Below are 27849 nucleotides of genomic sequence, written 5' to 3' on the forward strand. Positions count from 1 at the left end.
CTGTTTGTTTGGGGTTGCTCGTTGTTGTTTACTGGCAAGGGGCCGAAATGCAGATCTACTTTGCTTTTTTCTTTTCTTTTTTTTTTTTTCCTTTTCCTTCTTTTTTTTCTACCCATTACCTCCAGAGCAATCTAATTGACCGTTAATGTTTGAGGTATTGATGCAGTCATTAAGAAAAGGATTTATGTGGAATATATTGACAGCCCCACATATTTTGTGGGTTTTTCTTTTTGAGCAGAAAACTAAGAATTTGTTTGCTGGCACGTTTATTCTTTCATTTTATTTTTTTTTCTCTCCCCATCCCCAAATGAGTGCCCTTCTCATTGGCACCTTGGCACCGAGAGTTTTGTTACTCCCCATGCGTGGTGTTACCCTGTGCCACCCTGTTGACTTCCACAAGCTGACACGGTTGCAGTTTTGCTGTTTTCATTTTCACCTTCTTTTCATTTGCAGGAGAACTGTCTTACGGATGACATCGGGATATCTACGTGGAAGGAGCAGGTTTTCCTGTCACATAGTGCCTTGCTGGCAAAGAGCTGCCAGGCTGCAATGGAGCTAGCAAAGCACAGCACTGAGATTCAGGACATGGCATTTCAGTATGGAAAGCACATGTCTATGAGTCATAAGGTACACCTTTCTCTTTCATTCTGGGATCTTAAAAATGGAAAGACTGGGAAGATGTGTTGCTCCTGAGCTCTGTTCTGTAATAGCACTATGCTGGAGACCTTTGCCAGGAGGTCAGTGGTGTGGAAAGTTGTGGCTGCTGCCTGGTATGAAAATGTTTGCAGAACCTGCTGGTATGAACAGTGCTTATGAACTGGCACGGTCACACTTCTAGCCATGTGGCTTGTTTCATTCAAGACTCTGTGAAAATCCCCCTGTTAAAGTCTGGGGGAAAGTCCCAGCAGGAGCTGCAGAAGGATGCAGGTGTTGGGTTTCAGCTGCCACCATGCAGGGGTTTGTACCTGTGGCTGAAGTATCTGCATGTGTTCCCTTCTGACTAAACTGCTGTGGAGGCAACTTCGAGAGGGGGTAGGTGGTGGACAAGGAGGGAGGCAACTAGATGAGGACAGGAACAGACTAAACCTAGAGAGGAGGAGGCTGAGGGGAGGCCTCATGGCGGCCTGCAGCTCCCTCACGAGGGGAGCGGAGGGGCAGGCGCTGAGCTCTGCTCTCTGGGGACAGCGACAGGACCTGAGGGAACGGCATGGAGCTGGGACAGGGGAGGGTCAGGCTGGGGGTTAGGGAAAGGGTCTGCACCCGGAGGGTGGTCGGGCACTGGGACAGGCTCCCCAGGGCAGTGGCCATGCACAGGTCTTGCACAGAGGCGTATCTGTGTTGGCATTTCAGCTCAGGTCAGGAGTGTCCCACTTAGTGCACTTTTGTTAGAGTATCTCAGTGTCCGTAAGCTGGGTTTTCTTCACTGGAGACTGGACTGAAAGTTGTTCTCCAGCAGTTGGAAGTCTTTCAGTCCACAGCTGGAGCTAGTCTAAAGCAAAACACAGCGTGGAAACTCAGGTCCTCAGCACTCGTGTGTTGCCCTACAGATCCATTCCTCCTGTATTGCACTACTTGCAAATACAGATGTAGGCTGAGATGGGCAAGCAGACCTCCCATCCACTTCTGCTCAGTTGATTTAGACAGTTTCTAGTTCCTCCAGGAAAAGGAAGTGGTTTTCTAAAGCATAACTTTGCTGCCGCAGAAATACCACTATGTGCTATTACGAGGTACAACTCTATGAATAAACTGCTTGTAGTGCAGACTGTAGCTGTAACATTTTGCATATGCTTTAATATTAATACTTTCACTATTGACTAATATAGTTGTATATAAAGGATTATATGATTTTCATAGAAAGCTACCAGCTATGCAACATTTCCTTTGTCAGAAAACAAATCATACTGCATCAACTTCCTCAGGTACTGAAAAGTAGAGTGTGTTATCTTCACAGATGAAAAATCGATCTTCTTTCCACCAAAGACTAGATCATTCTTCCCTTTATGTTTTTTCCACTTCCTCCCTCTCAACAGTTCCCTACCTGGCTGTCCCACTGCTTGCCCAGCTCTGCAAGCTGTCCTTCACATATTTCTTTGGAGGTACTCTACATAATTATCTTCCCCACAGCTTTCTGCCACTGCAGTGCTTCTCTCTCTTCCTCTCCCTCCCCCAAACTTGAAGTGCAACTAAAATACAAGTGTCCCTCAGCCCTGGCTGAGGGAATAAATTGTTCCAAAGCACGTTAGTGGAGAGGAAATGTCCTGTCGGCAAAGCAGTGCGTTCAGTGAACGAGCAAGGAAGTCTTTAAAAGACGTTTAGATGTAGAGCTTAGGGATATGGTTTAGTGTGGACTGTTAGTGTTAGGTCAGAGGTTGGACTCGATGATCTTGAGGTCTCTTCCAACCCAGAAATTCTGTGATTCTGTGATTCTGTGATTCTGTCAAAGCAGAAAATGGCAAGTAGGTATAGAATCAGGATATGGACTTTGAATTGGTGCTGGCGGGATGTAAATCTGCAGGCTGTTTCTGGAAACACAAGAAAGATGTTCTTCTCTTTCAGCTACACTCGGATCTTCAGCCATTTGTTAAAGAAAGTTCTAGTGACATCATGGCCTTCAGTTTGAATTGTGCTCCTGCAGTCTTTCATCAGGAATTCCTTGGAAGGGATGCATGGATTAAACAAATCAGAGAGGTAAATTAAAGCATTGTTTAGCATTTCATAGTTCTGCCATTTGTATCTCTCTTCCTTGCCTCAATCTGCAGAGAAACCTAGAAACTGACAACAGACAAGACACAAAGGTTAATTCTGCTCTCTAACACCACTCTCTCATGCTTTTGTGAGGGTAAAATCAAAGGAGCTGATAAATGAGCTCCGTTAAACTTCTGTGTGTCAGCGTAACAAGCACGTTCATTTGCATACAGCATATGTCTGTTGCTCACTACTTCTGCAAAGTCCCATGTCTTAGCTTAAAGCTACTTTCACTGTCAGTGTGATGCAAATAACTTTGTCCTACAGTGGCCATAAGGTAGGTACACATTTCCTTCTGCCATATTTTTTTTTCTCTAATACTTAAAAGAGGAAGGGCATAGGCGTGTATCTGTTTTACATAACCATGTAGCACTGTGCGTTCAGATCTATGAATAGCTTCCTGGGTGTTGAAATACAACTTGATAATTCTACAAGATGGCAGGGAGAGAAAGTGGAGGGGAATGCCAAAAAATGGCCAAAATTAAGCATGCTGTCGTGTTCCTGCATCAATGAGACATGTTTTGTCTGTCTAAACAGCTGTGATGCATACTGTGGAAATTCCTGCTGCTGTTATACAGATTCTTCAGTAGAAAGTTTGCTGTCTTTGCACAGAACTAGCTTATTATCAAACATATTCTTTCAAGATGTGCTTGCTGATGATGGCGCCTTCCCTTCCTGGTTTGAAAGCAGAGCTCTGCATCATAGGGTGTGAAGTTTGAGCTTCTGCTAGTTCTGCCTTTATGATGGCCAGGTTGCAGCCTGCCTTCACATACCACAAGCAAGAGGTGCAGTGAAATTTTGGGACTTATGTGCAGCATCCACAGCCTTGCAGGGGTGCAGTGTGTGTGTGTATGAGTCACAAACCAAAATGAACTTTTTGTCATTTTGAAATTAGGGGAATTAAGGGTTGATAGTTTATAGCGTATGAAGAGAAATTTTGGAATTCTACTGTCTCAACACAAGGCTCATGTGTGAGTTGAATGTAAATGGATTTGGATGATTGCAGTTGGAGAATAATGGTATTACCACAGCACACTTCATAAAAGCTTTGAAACCATTTCCCATCTGCAGGATCTAGAGGAGGTTGCAGGATTCCAGGAGTGCCGTCTGTCTGCTCGCTAATTCTCATACCAAAAATGGGCATTGTAGAAACAATGAAGCAGTTCTTGCTGAAGGAAAAAAAAATAAAAGAAATGACATGCTCTACACAGAAGTATCTGCTAACTGCTACTTTAGCTAAATACAAAGTGGAACGTCTAGTCCAGGAGCCTTTCTTGGCTTTTAATGATTTAGAAGGGAAAATTACTTTTCATTAACTACAAGCTCTTTGAGACATCATCCGCAGTCACATTCACTATGTGACATTCAAGACAGGCCAAGCACTCAAACCAGAGGCTTTGTCGTGTTGGCAGATAACGCCGTGCTCATAAGCCACCCTCTTCTGCAGTGTCATTTGTGTGGTATAAATAGGCGAAGCGTGCACAATATACTCTGGCCCTGTCAGGCAGAATTTTTTTCTAGTAGCTGAGTTGTGACTAGGCATATGGAAATCACGTTATGGACCTGTTAAGTAATCTGTCTTTCTCCTTTGAACTGCTTGTCTGTATGAGCATTCATGTGAGGGGTTCGAGGTAGCACCTTGTCATGGCAGCTTCCTCCTCCAGCAGGAAGGTCTTAGAGTTCAGGAAAGAGGACAGAGAGCTGTATTGTACCTGGTAGCCTCTGCAGTGCGTACTGCTCAGAAAGCTTGTCTCCAGGACTCAATGCCTTCATAAACGTCTTCATCAAGGACGCCTGAACTACTGTGGAGTGCCCAGGACTTGTGTGGTTGTATCACCACAGTTCCCTTACCCGAGGTCCAGACAAAAGCGCTGCTGCCACGGTAGGTTTTGAACACAGGCAACCGTGTGCACCTTCCTGCTGCTGAGCTGGAGACCTTTTAGAAGCCCCCTTGTCACTTGATTTGGAAAGAGCAGAACACGCCACATATCCAGGTGAGGAAGGCTGCATCAACACTGAATATTTGCATTTTGAGAAGATTAGCTTCTGACTTGGGTGGAATTCAAAGACTGCCTTAAAAGGGACCTGGGACTTGTGCAGAGGGAAGCCTTGTCATAGGAGGGGAAAGAAAAGTGTGGGCATGCATGTATGTGTGCACATACGCTAAGACATCTACATGAATGAATGATCATCCATAAAGGCCAGAATCTCTCCTGTTCTCACTGAGTTCACCACCAAAATCCTTCCCCTTTTTGCATTTAAACTCAAAAGCCTAATGAACTGTTTGGTCAGGTATCTATTTTAAAAGGAATGTAGGTTGGAGTAATGTCCTGAAATGAATATTAAAAAAATAATAATAATCCAATCTTAAATGGTTCCTAGGAAATACTGCTGTAGACAAAGAAATGCTCATCTTCAGATAAACTAATAAAACAGTTACTGAATGCAGTCCCACTGAACTTTTGGATAGCCTCATAATCTTAAAATTTAGTAGATAACCCAGGGCTACGTGAAGTAAGATATCCTAGAGGTCAGAAGACAGAAGAGTTGGCCACTTATAGCCACGTATGGATATCTCTCACTAGACAAGTACAAAAATTCTCCACCTTCAATAGGCATCCAACATCTAAGCAATGAGGTATAAAAGATCAAAGTTTGAGTGAAGAAATTCAGCAAAACCCCTCAGATATAGGGATTGTCTTAGCCCACAGCGTTTGAATCTGAAAAAGGGAATAAGTCAGAAGCTAGAACTGTCTCATCTAGGCCTGGATAATCCTTGAACCTTTCCACATATTTTTCTGAGCCTTCTCAGAAGAAGCAGGACTGGAAGAAAAAACATTTACGAAGTGGTTTGTCAAGCATTCCTGAAGGACAGGTTGTAAGAACATGTGTTACAGGGGCCATCTCATCTGAGAAAGAAAAAATCCTGGAAAACATTAGTCCTAAAAGCCTGCTCCAAAAGTATTGTCTTAAACCATCTGCTCATTTGATGCATTTCGAGTCATTTCACGGGGGATTCAGGGATCTTTCTTCCTCGCAAGGTGAACTGGTTTCACTCCACCACATTATTGATGAAGAATGTCATGATGTTATTGTCCTTCGCTGCTGGCACATGGTGATCTTTGGTATTCAGGAGGAAGGCTAAGCTGAATTGGCCGCTCATATCTCCAGTGTGTTGGTAAGCAGCTGCTTTTCTTTGAGGGCCCAGAGTGCCAACAACTCTGAAATTGAGCTCCCCAGCCAAGCAGCGAGACCTAGAAAGCTGTGCAAGTTTGACAAGAGGGCATACCTTTTGCAAGCCAGGCTTAATATGGTTGAGGAAGCTAAACCACGTGCAGAAATCTGATGTAAAAGGAAAAAATCTGTGTGTCAGAAATCAGGGCCAGTAAAAGTCAAAGATCAAGCTTCTGTGAGGGCAAAAGAAAGAAAATTGCAAATTGTAGTAAAGAAGGCTTAAGAAAGATGAGTTAAGGGTGCTGCTTGGAGAAGTGCAACTGCGTTGGATGTTTGAGAGGAGTAGAGCATAAGAAAATATTGCTGTTTGTAACGTCGTATGTGCAGGAGGAGGCATGCCAAGCACACCTTAGCTGGTATTGCTAAGACTAAAAAGCATCTTCCTCAAACGTGCTGGCAAATTCTCTGCTGCAGTGTGAATCTGCGTGTAGGCAATCGTTTGTTAGAGAACATTCCTGGTATGTTCTGCTATATAGTACCACTACGAGAGAGGTTTAGAGGAAGCTGTAATACCCATCCAGTATGAGTAACAGTTGACAAATCAGAGGGATGGGAATACACAAACAAGGAAGTGGTTATTGGCAGTGGTTTTACTAGTCCTGAATGGTATCAGGCTGTTCTCTTAATGCACACTCCAGAAAAGCTGAATTCTTACTAAGGAGAACCATAAGAAGAGCAGTAAAGAGTTTTTGTGGACCAGTCGCCTTTCTCTTCCAGTGAAATCACTTCTGTTTCCCACTGTTTTCCTTCCTGTTCTGGCTGCTTAGTTTCTCATCAGTTCTTCTTCTCTATTTTGTTTTTCCTCCCTACAAAAATTAATTCGTTTTCCAAATCTGTGCCATCTTGGCAACATCTCCTCAAAGCTGTGCTTGCCACACAGTGTTCCTCTCCAGCGCAGGCCTCAGCTCTTCTCCTTCGGCCAGTTGGCCAGCTCTTCTTGGCTGTTCTCCTAGGTCCCCAGAAAGGACCGCTACCTCTCCAGGTCCTCATCTGCATCCTTCCAGAAGAAGTGAGGTCTGTGGGCTTCTTTCATGGGGGCTAGAGGGAAAGAAAGTCATGATTTATTTCTCAGTGCAGCTGAGAAGAGAAGAACTGAAGTTGAACAAGGTGATAATGATACAGCTGGATTTGACCAAAGGGAAGGGCTTCAGTTTGGCCAAGCAGGAACACTCCAGCTCCAACATTAAGAATCACTAGGTGAGAAAGGCAGAGACATCCTCTTTTCCATGTCACTCAGTGACAAAAGTAAGGAATTTGGACTAGGTGCCTTTCTGCATCTGGGCAAGAAGGACTTGAAATGTATTCATGCTCCTTTCTGAACGTATTAGGAGATAAATACAGTTGTAAACCAAAAGCATAATTAATATATCTAACATCAGTCTAATAGTGCTGACACGGTCCTGGCATACTCTGAGAGGATCAACTTTAGACTTGTTATTAACTGTGTGCAAATTGCTGTGAATATAGAAGTGTTCTCTTTTAAGAAGTTCAATCTTGTTATTGATGATATAAATTATAGTTTATTTCAGAAATTCATGGGAGAGATTAATTAGTGCAAGCAGCAAGATTTCTTAAGACCATAACATTTTGGATTCAAAAAATGTTTAACAACAACATGTCATAAAAAATTACAGTGAGCATTTGCAGCTCTCATCTGAAACAGAACTATGTTGGACAAGCTGATAACACCTTTGCTTGATTTTTTTTTTTTTTTCTGCATCAGATTCCTAGAGAAAGTCAGTTATGTTTTAAGTAGTAGGTCTTTGATAGCATCCTTTATTCTCATAGCTCTAGTTTGCAATAGGTAATAACATATATATGTATTCTCTTTCTCTTTAAGGCACAAGGAAAAGGAAATATAATGGACTACAAAAAGGTCAGTGAATTGCATTTAATTCTACTTTTTTTTTTAATGTTTCCTGTAAAATTTTCAAGATCATTTTTGACAGTCAAGAGAAACTTCCTTATTAAAGTCAAGTTACAATTTGTGTATGTGGAGGGAGTGAGAATGGCTTCTGCTATTTCTTGATTTAAGAAGCAAGTAATAGTCAGCTACCCTGTAAGTATCAAACACAGTCATTTAATAATATTTATTCCATTCCCCAAATTTAGTTTTGAAACGAGGTTTGTAGTGGCTTTTGCTGTCTTTTTCTGCAGTCATTTGCAGGTTAGCTTCCATCAGTGATCTCTACTTACTAATAGAGTGTTTTGTTACTTTATCTCACCCTAATACTACGCTATCTATTAAAAAATACACACACCTACACACATTTTAGAATAATTTGTGTTTCTGTAGTGCATTTGCTCCTGGTACAGCCCTATAGTAGAGGTAGATGTGAACTAACTAGCTTTTCAGCTGAAAAAAGTACCAGGGGCACCATAAAGCTCTTAGAGAAGTGCAGGAGGTGGCTGAGAAGGTTCCCCTGGTTCAGTGCTAGAGAACAACTTACCTTTGGTGGAAGCAGAAGATGAGGCTGTGTCCCCAAGTCACTCGCTGAGCATGAGGCTGAGTTGTTTGAAGTCTTAAGTAAATCGTGAGGGTCCAGTTATTTATCTCCAGCATCAATGAGAAATAATACACAAACTATTGTGCACAGAGGATTGAGAATTGCTTCTTGAAGTGGAGCCGAAAGAACATTACAAACTGTGCTGCTGAAATAGAAAGCTCACACACACACAAGTCAGAATTCTATTGTAATTATTCTGTATTTTGAAAATTTAGATTATCATCTTTCATTCCTGTTTGAACATGAAAAGGATCTCAGCATTAGTTTGCTATTTAAAAACATTGTCCTTTTGGTTTGGTGGTTGTTTTTTTTTCTTCTTTTTAGACAACAGAAAAACTTATAAAACTTATAAAACTGTCACTTTCTAAATGACCACTGAGAGCCCAAAATTTCTTTTTCCTCAAATTTGTCTGAGCATATGAGATACTTCTGTGAATGTTCAGGCTAGGCTACTTGCTTTTGTAAATCTAGAATGGATTTGTGCCTTTTAATTGTTACAGTTGTGACATGCTCAATGTCATTTCCGTAGCTTAAAAAAAGGGGGAGGGAGGGGGGTGGAACTGCTTCTAAAATTGCTGTACTGAATTATTTATGTCATTGTATTCTGCATTTTGACTTGAACGATTCCGTATTTTGGATTGTTCAGATGAAATTGAAAAACCTACAGTGTGACTAGGCTACTTGGACACTTCAATAAAAGGAAAGGGAGGGAAAAAAAAAACCTTCCCCAAGTTTTTTATTTCATGTAAATGACTTCAGCCAGGAAGCACGTGATTTCAGTACTCAGAGTGATGATCTTTTACATAAGCCACAGATATTAGGAGTTTAGTAATGATAGTGAAAAATTCTCCATCCTTTTTTGAGCTCAATCAGTAATCAACTTTGTTTTTTTTTTGGTAGAAGTCTGTTTCAAAACTGCGGTGTCACATCCCTCTCTTCTGGGTTTCTTCATTTAAAGTCAAAGTGGTCATTAGTTGCATCCATGCTCAATGAGCCCAGTAACCTGTGGCTCACCCCAGCATAGCAGCTCGGCCAGTGCATGCACACGGCCAATTAGAAGGCGTACTGTGCAGGACAAATGAGTATTTCTTTTCTGCCTTTTGCTGTGATGTCTTTATACCCCCAGTGTCAGTGTTTTGCACATTTGCTCTGTCTTTTCAAGCACCGAGGACCGCTCTCATCTTCCTATTTAGTTGCTAGAACTACTTGAACATACCTAATCAAATCTGGGGGCTTGCTTCTCTTTGAGTCTTCGAAACATCTCTTTAATTCTGTGAAACCAAAGGCCAACAAAACCAGTTGCAAAGCTTCTGAAAAACTATATTATTTCTGTTCTCTTTATTTTTATTATGAACTTATTATTCAGCATGCCGCTTGCATAAGAGAAAAATGCTGTTCCTTTATTAGAATTCATAAATATATGTATATAAAAACTGCCAGCTGCTTTGTCTGCTTAAGAATATTTCACCTTATTCACTGCAGCTTTCAATTAAAATAATGAATGAAGGTAAAATTTAGAAATGGAGATTTACCCAGTGGCTACTTGAAAGGCAAAGGTCTTATTTTATTTCCATTTTGAGACTGCTCAGGAACTTTGGAAATGTGTGTTTGATGCACGTTATATTAAAATGGCATCCCTGAGTTTTTCCAGAGGCAAAAATAAAATCTAGATGGTGCTAGTAAATTTAGTTAGGGCTCTGAGATAAATATAGATGTGAAATACTTTTCATTAATTTAATTGGACCCGAGACTGTCATGTCAATAAGGTCAGTATATTCTGCAAAATTGCTAGTACTTTTTTTTCCCCAGCATATCAATCTTTTTATCAGAAGGACTTTGATATCACAAAGGCACTTATTTTCTCACGTCAGTATCTGAATGTTGCACTCTGTTTTTTTTGCTACCCCATCACACCACATCCAGACAAATTATTGATCCATCATTGTGTTGTTTGAAAGTCTCTTACAGAGATGAAGAAGTAGGTTCAGATCTGTTTTAGTGGTCTTTCTCAGATAACAAAAGGGAAAGTACCAACATATGGAAGAGACAAAGCTCATGAATGTCACTGAAAGCAGCAGCGACTTTCCTGTCATCCAAATTTGTATGTCATATTTTAGCAAAAATCTCAGACTTCAAATCAAAAAGCTTTTATACATTTTAGAATTTTTTTGCCATGCCAGATAAGCTGTATAACTCTGCAACAACAAATGGAGATCCTGAATGAATTACTTACTATTTTATAATATTGATTAAAAGCCCTCCACTGAAATCAAGGCCTTAATGGTGGCCTGAAGGCATTGTACAGACTTGTTAAGTGACAGTAACACAGGCACAACCAGTGCCAGGAATGAATAATTCTTATTTTGTGGCCAAGGCTCTAGAATAATTACAAGGTGAGGATGAGGTATGCGAAGTCCTCTATTTTGCAGCCAGTTAGCTTAGCTGCAGGAAGAATTTGTTGTTTTTCTTAATGCAGGAGTCATAAAAGATAAATGAAGTCAAGTGAAAGGGGGCGTAGCAAAACTATTTTTTAATGTATCCCTGCTCACTTGCTTTGCTGTGAAGTCCTTTCACCCAAACTGGCATGGGAAACAGGGTACATCAGCAGTGCTGTAGCTTGCTTTGTTGGTTTGTCCATGGAGCACCAGGCACGATGCTAACACGGAGCAGGTTTTGTGCTGTACTGGCAGTAGGTGAGTCAAGGAGCAGTAGGTCCAGCCATCCGTACGCTGCATGGCATGAAGGACTTGGCTCCACATACGGCAGGAAAGAGCTAGAGAAGAAAAATGGGAAAAAAATTAGGCCTTGGCTAAACTGTAGAGAAAGGTAAGAGTTAACCAAATCCTTTAGGTGTACAGCCACTACCAAAAATCATTTGCATTGTTGTTTTTAATCAGTGGGAATTTTCTAGGGCTTCTTTGGGGTAAGAACACAACCCAACTTTTGTTTCGTTAAAGCAGACAACTATCACATCTTTTAGCATAAATACCAAGTTAATTGCTTGTGTGTGCTAAGATGACAATTAATAGTGGCTACTTGTGTTACTGAGATGGGAGAAAGTCATGCAGGCCTCGTCAAGTTCATTGTGAAGGGCCTGGAAAGGCATAAGGAGGAGGAGCAATCAGTGTCTTTTCTAAAAAGTTGAAAGGTCCGTGCAATCAATCAGCAGCTCAGGATGACTTGTAATTTTTTGGCAAAATGCATTACCAGGACTGCGTAACAGCTGGGGTGGCAGCGCTCCCTCTAAGTAGGCCATCTCTCCTGTACTGTTGGGGGTGGCTCGTTCCAGATTTGGTCTCTTTTTCTAGAAGGGGATTTTTTTAGTTTGAAGTAAAAAGGTAATTCAGCTGTTTGTCAGTTGAGTGAGGAAAATAAATCATATTCTATTAATAGAAGTTTCTGTAGGCTGTTGTGCCCATAAAAGATGCATTTCTTTACCTTTTATGTTCAAAAAAAAAAATAATCTAAGAAAATATTGGATAAATGCATTTACTGCCCCAATTTGAAGTGGCATATTACTCTGCATATAACCAACAAAGATTAAAAAAAGAAAGTATTTGATGACATTCTGAAGTGATGCACTTAAATGATTTCCAAGCCTACACACTGAGAAGGAAGAGCATAAACTCATGTCCAGCCACAAGAACTGCAAGTGAATACTGAGACGTTCCAAGGTACTGCAGAAACAAAGGAAAAATCTGAAAAGGTTCATCTACCAACAATAAAATGTGCCAGTGCTGTTTCAAGGCAACATTTCAGCAGTTTATTACAGGGTTTTTTTTGAGCACGGTGTTCCCACAAAGGACAAATTTTAGAAAAACTAGTGCAGAGCACTGTAAACACTTAACACAAGTCAATCACTCAGAGACAGACCAATTTAAATTCTATATTATAGGGGTTTTCTTTATTTTGGTGGGTACTGTACATTTCAGAAATTTAGAATAGTTTAGCTCACTTCAAGATCAGAGGGAATATGTGATGTTTGAAGATTTCAGTATACAGGAAATTAAGCTGTTTAGGGTCATTCTTGTGAGGCAAAAAATACATTTTTCTGAAGTTGCCTGCTGATACCTTGTCACTGAAATAATTAATGTTGAATTTGATCATTAAAAAAAGAGAATATTCTTAACTCTCCCTTTGCACAGAAAATCTAGTACAGCCAAAATATTTACCATGTATTCACAGAGTCTTCCTTCAACTCCCCACCCACCCCCGAATTCGATGTTCCCTGTATGTAGAACTGTCTAAAAGGAATCTTATTTTTACTTTTGCTGGGAAATAAGGTAAAAATATATCAGCAGGGAAGATTTAAAGTTGTTCCTTTGTGCTTGAATACCTGCTGTTTTTTTGTCTTCATTGATTCTTCAGTGTCCAAAATCCAGAAGTCCCTAGGTTACCCCTTAGTCCTCTTGCCATCTTCTCCAACAGGAGAGCCCAGAAGAGTTGGCCTGGAAGGCAAATGCTTAATTTCTGTGCTAAATTTCTCTTTCTCTTCTTAGAACAAGAGGACTGCAAGACATAGTACTTTGAACTCTGCTTTATTCACAGAATCATGCAGTAACTGAGGTTGGCAGGGACCTCTGGGGGATGTCTGCTCCCACCTCCTGCTCAAATCACAGCCAGTGGGGATGGATCAGCTCAGGGCCTTCTCCGCTTGAGTTTTGGGTACCTGCAAGGACAGACTTGTTGTGGTGATTTCCTTCCTGGTGGAAAAGATTTTCTTTAGGTCTAATCAGCATTTCCCACGCTGCTACCCATGCCCACTGCCTCCCATCCCTTCTGTGTGCCCTGTTCTGAGTCCCCTGCACTTGCCCGTGAGGTGGTTTGGGCAGCAGGACCACCCAACTGCTGGTCTGCTTCTTTGGGTCAGTCCTGGCCCAGCAAACCTCGCAGGGCTGAGTGGAAATTCCCCTACTCCAGCTGGTCGGTGCTCGTGGTTGTCTCTGGCAGGATAGGAAATGGGGGGCTGAGACCAAGGTGCTGGTGTTAAACTCCCCTTTCCAGTGGGTCAGGGGATGGCAAAAATCAATCTACAAGGAACAATTGGCATTGCCTCACCTTTTATTTGCAGGACGTGCCTGGAGATGTGTGCAGAGGGAGATAATGGGAAGCAACCTTAAAGGTGGAAGGGGTCAGAAATCATCCTTTTCCCCTCCTCTTAACCTGCTGATAGACAATGGCTGAAGTAGGAGCTGATACAGAAGGGAAGGGAAGGAGGAAACTGGAGAAGTGGAGCCCAGCCTCTCAGCACTTTGTCTTCCTGTGCGTGCTCAGAGCATTCAGAATGAGGGACCCTCGGTGCTCCCCTCCTTTCCATATCCTCCTGTTCTCCTTTGCTCTTTCTCTAACTCGCGATTAGAGCCATCCCTCCTTCCAGCCACAGACTCGGGAACGGAAGAAATGAAAATAAATTCACTCAGGTCAAGTGGATGAGGCTGGGCGAGTGCAGACAGCAGAGCGGGCTGCGTGGCTCTTAACCTGCTGTTCTCAGTGCCCAGCCAGGTATCTTTTTTCCCAGCCTGTGGCGATTTTGTTGTCGTGTTGCTTTTCCTTAGATTCGTAGAACAACCTTCAGACATAAAACTTTAGGGTTTTCAGCTTCAATGTGTTAAGCCCGGTCAACATCTGAATAGACTGAGGAAAAATGGTGCCTTGGGAGAGAGCATTGCTTCCCTCTTGAGTCATAACTTGGCTGCACTACTGTAAGGCCACTCTTAAAGCTGAATTTAAGCAACGAGATTCCTTCCGTGAGCTTTCAGGTTCTGGGCACCTTCAGAAAGAAGTCAGGCTTCATTGCCATGGTCTGAACAAAAGCTAAGATGCACTATTCTAGCATATCTAGCAGTTCAACTGGAGAAAAACGTCTAAGTGACCTGTATTTTGACTTGCATTCTGTTTTAATTATTGCTTGCTGCTCTGAAGAAGGTTGTGTTTTGGTGATGGATGAAGTTGTTCCTACAAGTGGAACAAAACAAGCTTGCACAAAATGATGCCGTGTAGGTGGAGACCAAAAGATCAGATCGCTCTGTTTAGAAGAAAACAACGAGGGAGCCTAATTGAAGTTTATAAAGTAACAAATCGAAGGAGTTTGTTTCCTTTTCTGTCTGTTTCCCTCAAAAATCAGCTGCTTCTATCTGAGTGAAATTAAGAAATAATACATCTAAACTGGGTACATGGATTTATTTTTTATTTTTTTTGGAAATACTTAATTTGTGAAGTTCATTACATGAAATCACTGAAGCCCAAAGCCAGAGAGAGTGGAAGCGTAGCTGCAGCACAACTGATGGTGCAGCTGAGGGCTTAAATTGGTTGTTTTGCATACAGAAGGGCCACTGAAACCTGGCTTCCCGTGGAGTTACATCCTGAATTTCCTTAATGACCGCCTCGCTACAAGCAGCCGAGTTTGTACTCCTCTAATTTTTTTTTCTTCCTTTTTACAACCCCGGCTGAGATAGAGGTAACGTGCAGTCAGCTCAATCCGCATGGGTTTGCCTCAGCGCCTGCCTTCTTGGGTTGAGCAGCTGATTCTGCAAGCAGAGTGTGAAACGGGAAGTTTTTGGGAACTATGAGGTAAGCAGGGAAGGAACCAGCTTCCAGAGAAGGGAAGATGATCTTAGGTCATTAACAATATATCTTCATACGAGTGTTAGCAGCCACACCAAACATTTTTAATGAGTTTACAGCAGAGTTTACATCACGATGCGTGGCTTCTCCCATCTCAAAAACTGTGACTGAAGGAAGGGGGAGAAACACCTTTTCCTGCCATTCACATACCTCCTCTTCCCCTGTTGCTGCAGAGCCACAGTGTGCAGCAGATTCCCATTCGCTGGGATCGTGTTGAATTAACAGATTCTTGCCTCTGGGTTTGTTCTTCTCCGAAGCACGGCACGGGAAGATCCTGACTGAAAGGGGGAATAAAAATTTGATGGTCTGGGACCTGAACACTCAAGTGCTGTAATACGTTTTCAACTAATTTCATCCTAAATACAGATAATGAGTCCACCTCTGTGCTGAGATAGGAAACGTCATTCATTGTATAGAAGAGCAAGGATCTATACAATGAATGGCTTTTACGGTTTGGGTAAGTCTTAGGTATTTTTGACACGATTTAAACTAGATTGTTAAGGTTATCCTGATGTATTTGCAAATGAATTGGGGCACTGTGCTGGACACTGGAGGAGAACATAATTTATAAAACCCCATATAATTAGTTACTGTAGGTACCTGTGTTCAAGAAACCCTTTTTTTTTTTTTAATTTTTATAAAAAAGCTGATGCCATGATGAAACTGAACTACAAAAGCCACCTGGGATGCAGCTTGTGAAACAGTCTCGTGCTTTAGGGAGAAGCATTTGTAGTTTTTGTAGGAAATTTAACCTGTCATTTACCCAAGCTTTTTAGGTGCCAAACCTTTCCAGCAGCTTGCCGTGAACGCGTTCCTCCAGGGAAGCGTTTACTTTCTCAGCTGGCGTTATCACCGCACCTTTCTCCAATCCCCTGCCCTTAGTGGGAAGATTGGGTTCGCGTGGCTGTAGCTGCGTACAATGAACTTTAACAGATCCCATTTTACCGACAGAATTCGCTTTTGTCCACCGTCACCAGTGCAGCCACATGGTGTATAAATAGAAATCCGTAGCACAAAAGGCAGGAGCTCAGTGCGTGTCTCCAAAAGCAGGGAATGCAGCGGGTGTCGGGAAAAAAAATCCAGCTTTTGACTGCAGAAAACGAGAGAGTGAGTGGCTGGGGTGCTGGTACTGCACGGGAGCTCTCAAAATGCCCAGATAGCCACATTTATTTTTATTTTTTGGCTTTGTTGTGCTGTGTGCCGGTTGGAGAGCTAGCGCCGTGCAGGCGTGATGTGTTTTAAATCACCTGCGGCTCTGCCGGAGCTGGGAGCCAAAGCAGAGCAGCCGCACACCCCAGAGGGGTTTGGGAGCCCTCCCAACAGCCCCAACCCCTTGGAAGGGTGGCAGGAGCAGCGCCGGTGCTGCCAAATCCCATCCCGCCCCGCCTGTGTCTCCCCACAGCTGCAAGAAGCCATCAAGGCTGGCAAAGGTGTGACTTCTGCCATCGACCTGTGCCGTCGCCACGGAAACCGAGCGCTGGCGGCCCTCGAGAGCTTCCCTCCCTCGGAGGCCAGGGCGGCCTTGGCCAACATCGTCTACGCCGTCACCAGGTTCTCCTGATGCCACCGCCGCTGGGGGCACCCAGCCCCGGCCTCTGCACCGAACAACATTTGGGGGGGGCGGGAGGGGAGAGAGAAAGAAAAAAGAGAAAAAAAAAAGGGATGGAAGTGAAAGAAAAAAAAAAAAAGGTCAACCTGTATTTTTTTGTTTTCACTCGTTGTGCCAGAAGCGCACTCGAGGCAGCAATAATTAATGAGGCCCGTTCGCGTGACCTCGGCAAATGGACAGGAAATCAGTGCCTATTGATTGGGCACCGGCGGGGACGGCGCCAGGGTGGAGGCCGGCGGTTTTCCTGCCCGGGGAGGCTGGGGTGGAGGTGGGGAGGGAGGAGGCAGGTGCCGCCGGGAGCCGGCGTGCCCCCGGTTTGTCACCACGAAGGGGAATTATCGGGGGGAAGATCCTTTATCTGCCTGCGTGCGGCCGGCCGTGTCTCCCCACGCTGTTTTTTATGTATTCGTGTGTAAAATCACCCCGTGCTTAACACCGTCCCTGTTGGAGAAACTGGCTGAGAAAATGTGTCCAGCATGGTAAGTAGGAGCTTTAAAATATTTAATCAAATATTAATTTGGCTCTGTTAAGGGAAGCGACCGCCTGGTTTTTAGACCGTGCATACAAAATGTGCTGCGCTGGGTCAAAGAGCTGAGGTCTTCCCACCCTTCTAGGGGAAGGGATATCCTTCCCTGGCATCAAGAAGTTTGTTGCAGCACAAGCTTACACAAAGCAGTTTCCTGGATTTGCCACACTTTCGTTGATTTAAGCCAAATAAATGCTAATTTCTAGGGCTAAATGTCAGCTTTTGGCAGAAAGGGGCGAGGGATGTTCAGTCTTTCACCACTCCGAATAAAATGGAGAAAACGCTGGAGAAGTTCTGAACCTCGGTGTGTTCAATTCTCCAGTCCAGCTGCAGAAAGCTTATAAGGTGTATCAGGAGCCTGCAATGCGAGACTGTCTCTGTTTTGTTCATCGGAGATGATTTTTGTGGTTTGCATGCATGCAATCCGAGAACGTCGTTGACAAGAAGGCTGAGTTTACATAAATGATCTAGATTGAGACTCAGCTACCTTTCTTCCTTCTGTGGTGTAATTACAGCCCGATCTGGAGACAGCTAGCACAGCAAACAGATTTCATTACATCGTTCACTCAAACACTAAGTGGAGTTATTTCTGTTGAATTCTCTCCTCCCTCCTCCCCCTGCACTCCTCCCCCCTCTGTCACACAGCTTATTTATCACAGGCCGGCGCGCTGCATTCCACCGAATGCACAATATAAATACAAACTGTAGCCTCTAAAGATGTTCTGAGCACCGCTCCTGCATGATGTACATAATGTTCTGTGTAAATGATGTCTGTATTATACTGTAGCATTACATGTATAATAAGGACACTCGAGACAGTCATTGTATGGCAGCAGTGTCCAAAACTCAGGACTTGCTTTATTTTGGAGAATGTCTTCAGCACCAGACCCCTTCTTGCTTGCATTTTCTTTTTCTTGCCTCTCTTCTCACCTCTGCCTGGAGGCAGCAGAGAAGCACCCAGGCGATGGTAGTCACAGGCATCTGCCTGAGCAAAACTTCAGGGATCTTCACAGGTGAAAATGTAAATGGTTAGCTTACATCGTCAGTGGGCTTGCAAGGAAATATTTAAATCCAACCCCAGTCATATTTCAGGCAGCTTTTTTTGATCTGATTTTCACTCATTAAGGATAGAATGAGCCATACGTTATCTTTATCTCATACCTACACTGAATGCTTCATCATAATTTACGGCTGCAAGGGGCTTGGGTCTGGCTGGAGATATTCTGAGCCATCTCTCCTCAGTTATGTGAAAGGAATATCAAACATATGCAAAAAACTCTGTACACCTGGTTTATTTTTTTCATGAAAGTACACTTTTTTTATTTGTACTTTTTACTAATAAAGACAAATCAGCAAAAATAATGACAGCTTGTTTTGTATTTATATCATCAGAAAGTTCTGATTGCACTTAAACTATTCCATAACATTAACTTAAAAAGAAATCAAACTGAGTTGTACCATGCCAATACTATTAAGTGATTGTATAGTCAAGAAATTTATCTGTAATCATTGAGAAATTTTAGTTGTGTTGTTACCTCCAGGTAAAATACAAGCGTGGTATTGTCAAACTGGGGTCTGGGGTGTGGTTGAAGAAAGAATTCGCTTGTTTCAGTCATCTCAGTGGCAGAAGCTATGTTTTCTTCAGCTGTCCTGGGAAAGTAGAAGAGGATGGAGAGCAAGAGCATGTTTCAGGTGCTCTGTACCAGCACATGGAGGTGCCCTTTCTTAGGAAACCCAGGCTCCTTGTTTAAGACCTGGCTTTTCTGTTCCAAATGCTGACATGCCAGAGCACCTCATCTGAATCATACCCATTTTAATACAGATACTGTATAATATATGATAAAATTGTCATCCACATGCTTGGATTGCCAAAAACCAACAACCAATAACCTATTTGAATGTCTTACGCCTTTTTTGTTCTCTAATCACCAAGAGCTGTCAGAGTGTACGTTGATTAAAGGCTTTGGGGAGCGGGGTGGTTGTTTTTCAGCAGAGTTATGGATGAAAGCCATTTCTTTTCCATGCCCCTGCATTTCGGAAGGCCTTTGGCACGGGAAATTGCACCAAATTTTCATGTCTGCTTTTCCTTACTGCCACCAGTAGGCCAAGCCAAAACGCAGGCAGCTCACCCAGAAGTACCCGTCAGCTGCTCCTCTGAACTTCATCCGAGGTATTGTATTGCTGGACCGTCACGGGCATGTGAGGTCCCAGGCCATTAAACCAAACCGAATTCATCTGCGCAGAGCACAGCTGCAGGCTGGGAAGGCTGGCTCATAGGTGTCTCGTGGAAAGCTGCTCAACTGCCAGCCTAGTTTTTCCAGCTCCATGGGAGCATAGAAATTTTGGCTGGAAAGAGCTGCAAAAGGTCATCTAGTCAAATCTATTCAGAGCGAGTTTGCTGCCAACACCAAATCCAGCCTTGGAAACTTTCAGGGATTTTGCTCCCACAGGTCCCCCACGCAGCCTGTCCTAGCTTTTTTTTTTCTTTATTCTTCATAGTCTTCAAAGTCCTTTTACCTGTATATTGTCTTAATGATGAAGTACTAAAGCTTTTCAGTCTCAAAGCAGCTCAAAGGAAAGAATATTTCCACTTCCCAAAGCCATGCATTTTGGTTGCCGTTACATTAAATCCCGTTTTCTTCCTTTCAAAAACCAATCTCTAGAAACGCATTAATTAAGTACACAATTAGCATTCGCAGGCTTCTCTTTTAGGGTAAGCCCGCTTTCCTCCAACCCGCGCCCCCTGCCCACCCCTCCGGGCTCAGCGCATGGCCAGCCAGAGGCGTGCTCTGGCTCCCCCGTGTGTGGGAGCCTGCCACTCTGCAGCGTTTTTGGAAAACCCACTCGGGAGCTACGTTGTCCTATCTGTGATTATACAGGACAAGCACAATGCTGCAGCAAAAATAAAAATAAAGATCTTGCTTCAAAACGTTCTCCTGTAGCCTGTCTCGCTTCGTCTCCCTCCCTTCATCCTTCCCCCAAACAGCAAGGGCTGAAAATTCTCTGCTTTGTGTTGAAACATTGGGCAAATTGGTTAGTTTTAAAATTGTACACAAAACCGAGTATTTTGCTTGCACCAAAACCAGTATTATTTTTTTAATGCTTTTGACCTTTACACCAAATGACTCGCATCAACTGCGGTGGTCATATTTTAGCAGTTATTAAAGGTCAGATTATAAAAAGGAAGTGTTATCTGGAAGCAACCAGTAAAATCTAAAGCAACTGCCAACAGATTAATTTTTTTTCCCCTCCCCGAGAACGTAAAACCTCGTTTCAAAAAGCTTCACTCTCTGCAGATGAGTGCGATGTGACCGGCTTCTCCGAAACAGGGCATGATGAGGAAATAAAGCATTTTTCCCTCTTGGCTACTTTGGATGAAAGCTCTCCAACTCGCACATTGTGTCTGAACACTTCTTCATTCATAGCATGCGCCCACTGAAAACTGTTTTCTGTTCGCAGCATTGGAGCTGTACTATTTATAACCTCGTTGAACAATGCTAACTAGAGGCAGTAAAAGGTGTGTGTTTCATATGCAAATCACTGGCAATAATTTTGTACAATTACACTTAGTTGCTTGCATCATTATTTTCGGCACCAACATAATAATAAAATAAAAATAAAAAAGCAAAAAAACAAAAAACCCACGGGTTTAGCAGGAGAACAGTAAAGGAAAAATGTCTGCGTTAGTAAGACTTATTCTTAATAAAACAATTTTCTTGCTTTTGTCAACCCATGGAAGTTAATTTGTTAAAATTTCATCTCAATTTGCAGTAACTATGAATATCCCTATCTCTGCTCAGGTGCTGGAAATGGCTTTTAGATGTACTTATGCTAAGATAAGCTATCTTTGCAGGAAAATAAATGAGGTTTAAATGTCTAGTGTTTCTTAAAGGCTGGTGCTGCTAAAAGTCACGTTAGCGATGAATGGAAATATTTCTTACATAATTTTTTAATGAAAAGCAATCGCTTTTGATCTCGTTTTATTGTAGTAATAGCCATTAAGCACGTGGCATGTTTTTCAGTTCTTGTAAATGCAGGTCCCCACACCTACAATTTTTAGAGGAGAAAAAAAAAAAAAGCAGTTCAGATTAAATTTTCCAATTTAAAAGGCAAATTTCTTTATTGTTGTATAAAATGCACTCACTTTGTAAACACATGACTGTTCTCCAAGGCAGTACGGTAATTTGGGTTAACACATCTAGTAGCCAGGAACCAGAAATGCACATTAATGCAAATTCAGAAGGAAATGTTCCTGTCCACCTGAAGAGCAAGGTTCAGGAGTAGCTCTCCGGTAGTAATGAGGGTAAAGAAGGAAAAGAGAAAAGAGACAAAGAGGATTCCTTCCACAGAGATTTCTACAACCTGACCACTGCTACTTCCATTTAAAAAGAGAAGTATTTAATAACGAGGAAAAAAAATAGCAAATCAGCCAGCTGATTCCTAAAGAAACCCAGTTTTCTACACTGCTTAGCAAGTTATAATTATTTTTTAAATATTGTCACAAATATTTGAATTTAGATATCTCAGTGAAGCAGGAGACGATGCAACAGGGCTAACACGTTTCTCTAAGCAATGGGCAGGATGTGGATCTGAGGGCGAAGTTCACAAGAACGTACGGTTCACACTTGCTTGGGAGATGTGGCCATCTCTGAGAGAACTTACTTAATGCGAACATCTTTGAGAGAAAGGTTTTCTCAGGCTGCACTGAGCTATTTTGTAATTAACACAGAGTTTAGAAGAGCAGACCTTCGTGGGATAAATGTTTGATCCTTCGGGGTTGGTCATGGCGGAGATAACACAATGACTGTGCATTCAGTCAGCGTTACTTCTTTTTAAATGCAGAGCTGTGAGATAGCATGCAGTGGCACACAGCTCTTGGCTGAACTAACCTAAAGAGAACTCCGATTTCATTGCCAAGAGATTAAAAGAGGCTTATGTTTCCAAGAGTGAAATTGCTCAGACTTGTCAGTTTTTTAACAGCTATGGATGCAGCTGATGTATAAGTAAACTGCTGCAGCACAGGAGGAGAGTGTAGATTGCTCACTGGGTCAGCTACTCCATTCTTGAAGCTCTGTTACATTCCTGTCCTACTCCATCTTCCATTGCAGCTTTGATATGATTTTTATTTTAAGCTTTTATCTCAAATTCTCTTTCCTCTGGTGCTCAACTGTTACATATTTGCCATCTTGCCAGTGTGCCCTGGTGGTACTTCAGGCTGGAAAGTTGTGTGTTTTTTTTTTTTTCCCTTATAATGAGTGTTCACTTCATCAAAACTTTTTTTTTTTTTTTTATCTGTCAGCTAATCTCCAAGCGTAAGGCTTACAGCCCGCATGTGCTTTGAACTGGCTTATTTTTCAAATCCAAAGATGCCGCGTGGATCCTCTGCTTTGATACCCTTGGTATTCAGCAAGCGATGCAATTACGATGTTCCTTGCCTGTCTTTGTAAAGTCTTTACTAAATAGCAGTGTTGAAAAGTTTCCAACAGCAGTTACCATTGTGCCTAAGAACAAGGTGCAGTGTCGTTATTAAATAAATAAAAAAATAGATGAAAATCTCATGTCACAACTTTGTTTCTGAGAAGAAATCCCCCACAATGTGATTACCTGGCACTCCAGACCAGTGTTTCCCAAGCAGTGCAGCGTGTTGCTGGCACGACCCTCCAGCACTGCTTCGGGAAGGTTGAAACCACGAGACGAAGCTCAGGTGCCCGGTGCTGCTCTCCTCTGCCTGGGTTCCAGCAGTGTGTGGGTGCTGCCCACAGCGCGTTACCTGCTCGGTGTTGCTGCCCGTGGGCCCGCGAAGGCTCTAAATGTGACTGTGTAATGCGCCCAGACATGTCCTTTCAGCCTGACAGGTAGTGAAAAGTACTGAGGTATGTGACATTGATCCAGTGATACACACTGTTGGCATATTTGCCATTAAATATTTCATGTTTTTATAACTTTGAGCTGCAGACCTTGCGGGAGGGGGCTCCCCCTGCGCCTGCTGCACGCAGCAGGGGGGCTGGCAACGCAGGGAGCACCACGAGTCAGGCAGACAGACGCCTGGTTGCTGGTGGGGGCTCATCCCACTGCACAAGGGACTTGTTTTCCCATGAGGGGCTTGGTGTGAGATGCGTACAATGGTTTGCGGAGTGCTGGCTCTGCACACAGGAGGGCTGCTTCTCTTCCTCTCTCCTCGCCGGCTCCACGGCTCTGGGGTCTGGCTGCAGGCTGGCTTGGTTTCAAGGTGTGTGGCAGAGAAAAGTGACAGACGGCATCCTGGTACCGTAGCGGTACGTACAGACTGCCAAAACTGGGGTTGGAAGTGCTCTCAACATCGCATGCCGCATCCCTGCCTACTCAGTGCTGCAGGCACTGCTTTCACATTGGTGGTGGTGTTGATGGCTGAAGTCTCCTTGCAGTTTGGTGGGGTGAGAAATGTCCCATTGTTTGCACTCAGAGCAATGGTGATTTCCTCCCAGCAAGTTCTCCTGTTGGAGCACCGGAGCTGCTCGCCTCGGTGACCTGGAATTTTCCAGAGATTGCTGCAGTGTCACGGAGTGGCTTTTGAGCCAAAGGCACGAAGGGAGGAAAATGAACATTTGAGTGAACGAGCTGTGCAGCACGAGTTCAAATGGTGAAGAAAATGGGAGTTGTCTGGCTGGGAAGACAATCTAAGCTCGCTACCTGCATTGCCTGGAGACAACTTGACTCGCTCCCTTTTCAGTGAATGCTGTTATCGCAACAATATGCTCGTGTTTCTTTATGCTTAGCTGAGGCCCTTCAGGTCTCCTCCTGGGCTTGGGTCCCTAGTAGCTGCAATGCCTGGGGCCAGCACTATAGAGCAGAAATGAGGCAGAGTTCAAACTGGCACGTATTTTCTCAAGGGCTCTGAAATTGAGTTTGGGATTCGGTCGGCATGCTCTGGCCTTACGGTTGCCTTTGCTTAATCCCACTAAGTAAAGGATTTGAGTAAAATCCAACTGGGATGCAGCGCTACTTAGCAGCTGGGCCAGGTGTTAGAACATTATACCCTTTAAGTAAACCTTCGGTTAGCTTTATGATAAAGGCAGAGGGCAAATCGTACCGTAAGCTTCGTAGTGCTAACAGACTCTGAAAAGTTCCTGGGAAGTGCTCTTTATCTCTAAGGAGTAAAAGAATTGCTCGTCTTGGTACCAAAATGTATCCTTCACCCAAGCGATCCATCAGAGTAGTTTTAAAGCTGGTAGTTCCCGCTTGTAAGGGCTCCTTCAAAACAGTTGGCTATTAATAACAATAATAAAAAGAGCAGCCAAAGTTAAGATCAACAAACTATTGTCTGGTGGGATTATTCACGGAGAATGACACTGCGAATATGCCAAGAGCCTGAAATTCCAAATTTAGAAGAAGAGCTGCATAAATGGGAGAATGAAGTTTTAGAGAGCCGTTTCTGACGGAAACACCTAAAACCTGAAACGTTTTTTAGAGCCACTCCTTGTATTGCTCAGTCTGAAGGAAACTGGAAATATCTAGTGCTGAACGGGGGCAGCAGATTTATCTGAGATTTTTTTTTTTTTTTCCTGGAAAGTTACTTCTCAGTTGCTTGACTTGTGTGTTTTATATGTGCCCCTACTAGAAGAATAAAAAAAATAAAAGTTGGTTTGTTAGAGTGAAATGTGGTGTCACAGGTAACAAAAGCTTTACCTGTGAAGTTCATAGCAAAGGTGTTTTGCCTACACGTTTACTTGCCTTGTGAACCCACTGAGTGGTTTTTATGCTGGAATCCTTCACGGCAGGACCCACCCTTGGCTATTTATTTAGTAAAGTACCCCCTTTAGCCCGGGCTGTGGAGAAGGTGAGGCGATTACAAGGCAAGCTGCGTGATTTTACCAAAAAAAAACAAAAAAAATGAGGTATTTTAATGGTTGTGCGGGGAGCCCTGCCACAAGGAGCTGTCAGTGCCGACACACCACGCGAAGCGCGCAACAGGACTTCACAGAAACACGTGGATTTCCATTTATTTATTTATTTTGAACCGTGGATCTTTATTATTTTATATTTTTAAACCGGGAGTGCGTGGAAAACGCGCGGCGGTGGGGCGGTCCCGTCACGCCGTGAGGCGGCGGCGGCAGCGCGGGCTAACGGCCGCCCAACGGCCGCCCAACGGCCGCGCGGGGGCCACGTGCTCGCGCGTGGGCGAGCCCCCCCCTCCCTCCACACCCCCCCCACGGCGGCGGGGGCGCGCACGCGGGGTCTCCCTGCGCGTCCCCGCCTGAGGGGAGCTGTGTGGCGAGGGGGGGGGGGTGCTGAGGAAGGTGTGCGTGTGCCCGGGAGCGGGGGGGGGGGGGTGATATCGGCGCGCCCCTCCCCCTCGGCCCCTGCCCCGGGGCGGCGGGTGGCGCTGGCCGCGGCGGCTCGGGGCCCGGTGTCCTTGTGCGGAAATGACACACGGTCCCGTCACGTCACGCGAGAGCGCAGCGCGCGGACCCTCGCACACAAAGGGGGAGCCGGGCGGGGGGCTGGGGGGCCCGCGGGTGCGCGTGGGGGTGAGGGGGTGAGGTGAGGGGGGGGGGTGCGGGGGTGTGTGTGTGGGGGTGTGTGTGTGTGAGGGGGGGGGGTGCCGGGTCGGGGAGCGAGGCGGGCGCTCCAGCAGCGGGACCTGCTCCAGCCGCCCCCACGCCACGCCGCGCCGCGCTGAGGTAAGTCCCGCACGGCCCCGGGTGGAGGAGGCGGAGGGGGGGCGGGAGGCAGCGGGAGCGCGCACAGCCCCCCCCCCCCCTCACACACCTCACCGCACGGCCGCGCGCACCCCCTCCCCTTTAACCCCCCCCCCCCACCCTCCCGGTGCGGGCCCTTTGTTCGCCGCCCGCACCGTTGCCATAGCGCCGCGAGGCCGCGGGGCGCCTCCATCTGCGGGGGGGGGATACAAAGAGACAGCGCGGGGCGCTCCGCCTCACCGCACTCCCCCCCGCCCCCCCCCCCCACCGCACCGGCCGCATGGACGCGCCCGCCCCGCGCGGGGCGCCCGGACCGGAAGCGCCGCCACCCGCCGAGCGCGGCTCCGACCGCGGAAGCGGCCCCGGCCCCGGCCCCGGCCCCGGCCGCCGCGTGCGGGGCGGCCCCGGCCGCAGCCCCCGCCTCGGGGCGGGGCCGCGCCTCACCGCGCCTCGCGCGCGACCACGTGGCAGCCGCGGCCGGCCGTTAAACGGCCCCCGGCAAACGGCCCCCCCTCAGGGGCACCCCCTCACAAAGCAGCGCCCCTCCGTTAAGCACCCCCTCCTCAAATAGCCCCTCCTCAAATAGCCCCTCATCAAATATCCCCTCATTAAATATCCCCTCATTAAACGCGCCCCCTCTCGAATACCCCGTCATTAAGCACCCCCTCACTAAATGCCCCCTCACCAATCACCCCTCATAAATCGCCCCCTCACAAAACACCTCCTCACAAAACAACCCCCTTATAAATCAATCACCCCCTCACGAAACAACGCTCTCCTGTTAAGCTCCCCCCTCATTAATCATACCCTCATTAACCCCCCCCTCCTCCTTTAAACCCCCCCCAGCATCAGACAGCCACGCAGTGTGATTATTTTATCTATCTATCTATCTATCTATCTATCTATCTATCTATCTATCTATCTGTTTTACCAGGTGTTTTCGTGGCTTGAGTCAAGCCAGTGCATAAAAACGGCTTGCTAACTTTATTCACATCTTAAGGGGGGGGGTTGAAGCGTTTGGGGGTTGGATAGAGCGGTATGCTGAAGTAAAACATGAGGATAAGAGGTGCTGAGGAAAACGGGCTGCTTCGCGCAGATCTAAAAGAGAATCTTTAACCAAACCGTGTGTTCATGCTGGAAATAACCTGGGTTAGCGCTGCGCCGACCACTGAGGTTGGCATTACAAAAAGTATAGGGGAGACGAGGGGAACATACCATCTGCAGGCATTGCATAGGAAAACTGTGCGCTGCTTCTGTTATTATCATTTTAAACTGCATCTGAACACAGAGTTTAAAATGAAGCACAAAAAAAGCCCCAATCCGAGAGCATGCCCTGTACCAGCACAACGTTGCCCTGTTGGCAAAGTGCTGTCGTTGCAGATTGGCTTCAGTGGAGACCCAAGGCTTCCCATCCTCCTCCACTGGGCAGCAAAGGAGGCTCTCAAACTATGTTAAGTATAGGGATTTTATTGTCTGTAAGGGTAAAGCTTCCAGCAGCAGCTGCTGCTTCTTGTACAGATCTTTTCTAATGGTTTTAAAACTTGTTGTGGGTGCATTTTTAGTTGCAATATGATTGTAATGCTGGAATATTGTTTTCTAAGGTACTTAGTGTTTCCCCTGTAAGCATAGGATATCAAGAACAAATTTTATTGAAAATACTCATTTTGGGGTCACTATCAGCACCCTTACTATCGCAACATTGACAGAACAGAAACCATCTGCTCTAAGTATTCTTTATATTCTCTGCGTGCGTTTTGCCCTTTGATCAGGTAACTGAAGCAACATTCTTACTTCATACTTTCTTTAAGATGAGTGGACTACTTGAAATCACATGGTATATGTTTTTTAGCTGACTCAGTTTCAGGTGTCAGAGTTGCATCTTCAACCTGCTATATGTTCAAGTGACTTCCCATGCTTTTTCAAAAT

At 44.6% G+C, this 27849-nt stretch overlaps 1 protein-coding gene across 8 annotated transcripts in view; it reads left to right on the forward strand.

Moving 5' to 3' along the window:
• Positions 1–27849, forward strand: part of BEND3 (BEN domain containing 3) — a 130007-nt gene that overhangs the window by 87560 nt on the left and 14598 nt on the right. For 2 of the 8 annotated variants that reach the window (XM_068677775.1, XM_068677778.1), the window contains exons 1-2: positions 2593–2688; positions 7820–7855. Coding sequence is in view for 2 of the 8 variants with exons in the window: in XM_068677785.1 (XP_068533886.1) it covers positions 454–627; positions 2557–2688; positions 7820–7855; positions 16513–16671 (501 nt within the window). In the remaining 6 variants the exon portion in view is untranslated. Of the gene's footprint in view, positions 1–453; positions 628–2556; positions 2689–7819; positions 7856–16512; positions 18608–25572; positions 25741–25769; positions 25906–27849 lie in introns of those variants that run through there. The other 6 variants (XM_068677785.1, XM_068677786.1, XM_068677776.1 and 3 more) reach the window with 6 other exon arrangements.

The sequence above is a fragment of the Anas acuta genome, chromosome 3, assembly GCF_963932015.1.
Source record: "Anas acuta chromosome 3, bAnaAcu1.1, whole genome shotgun sequence".
Taxonomy (NCBI): domain Eukaryota; kingdom Metazoa; phylum Chordata; class Aves; order Anseriformes; family Anatidae; genus Anas; species Anas acuta.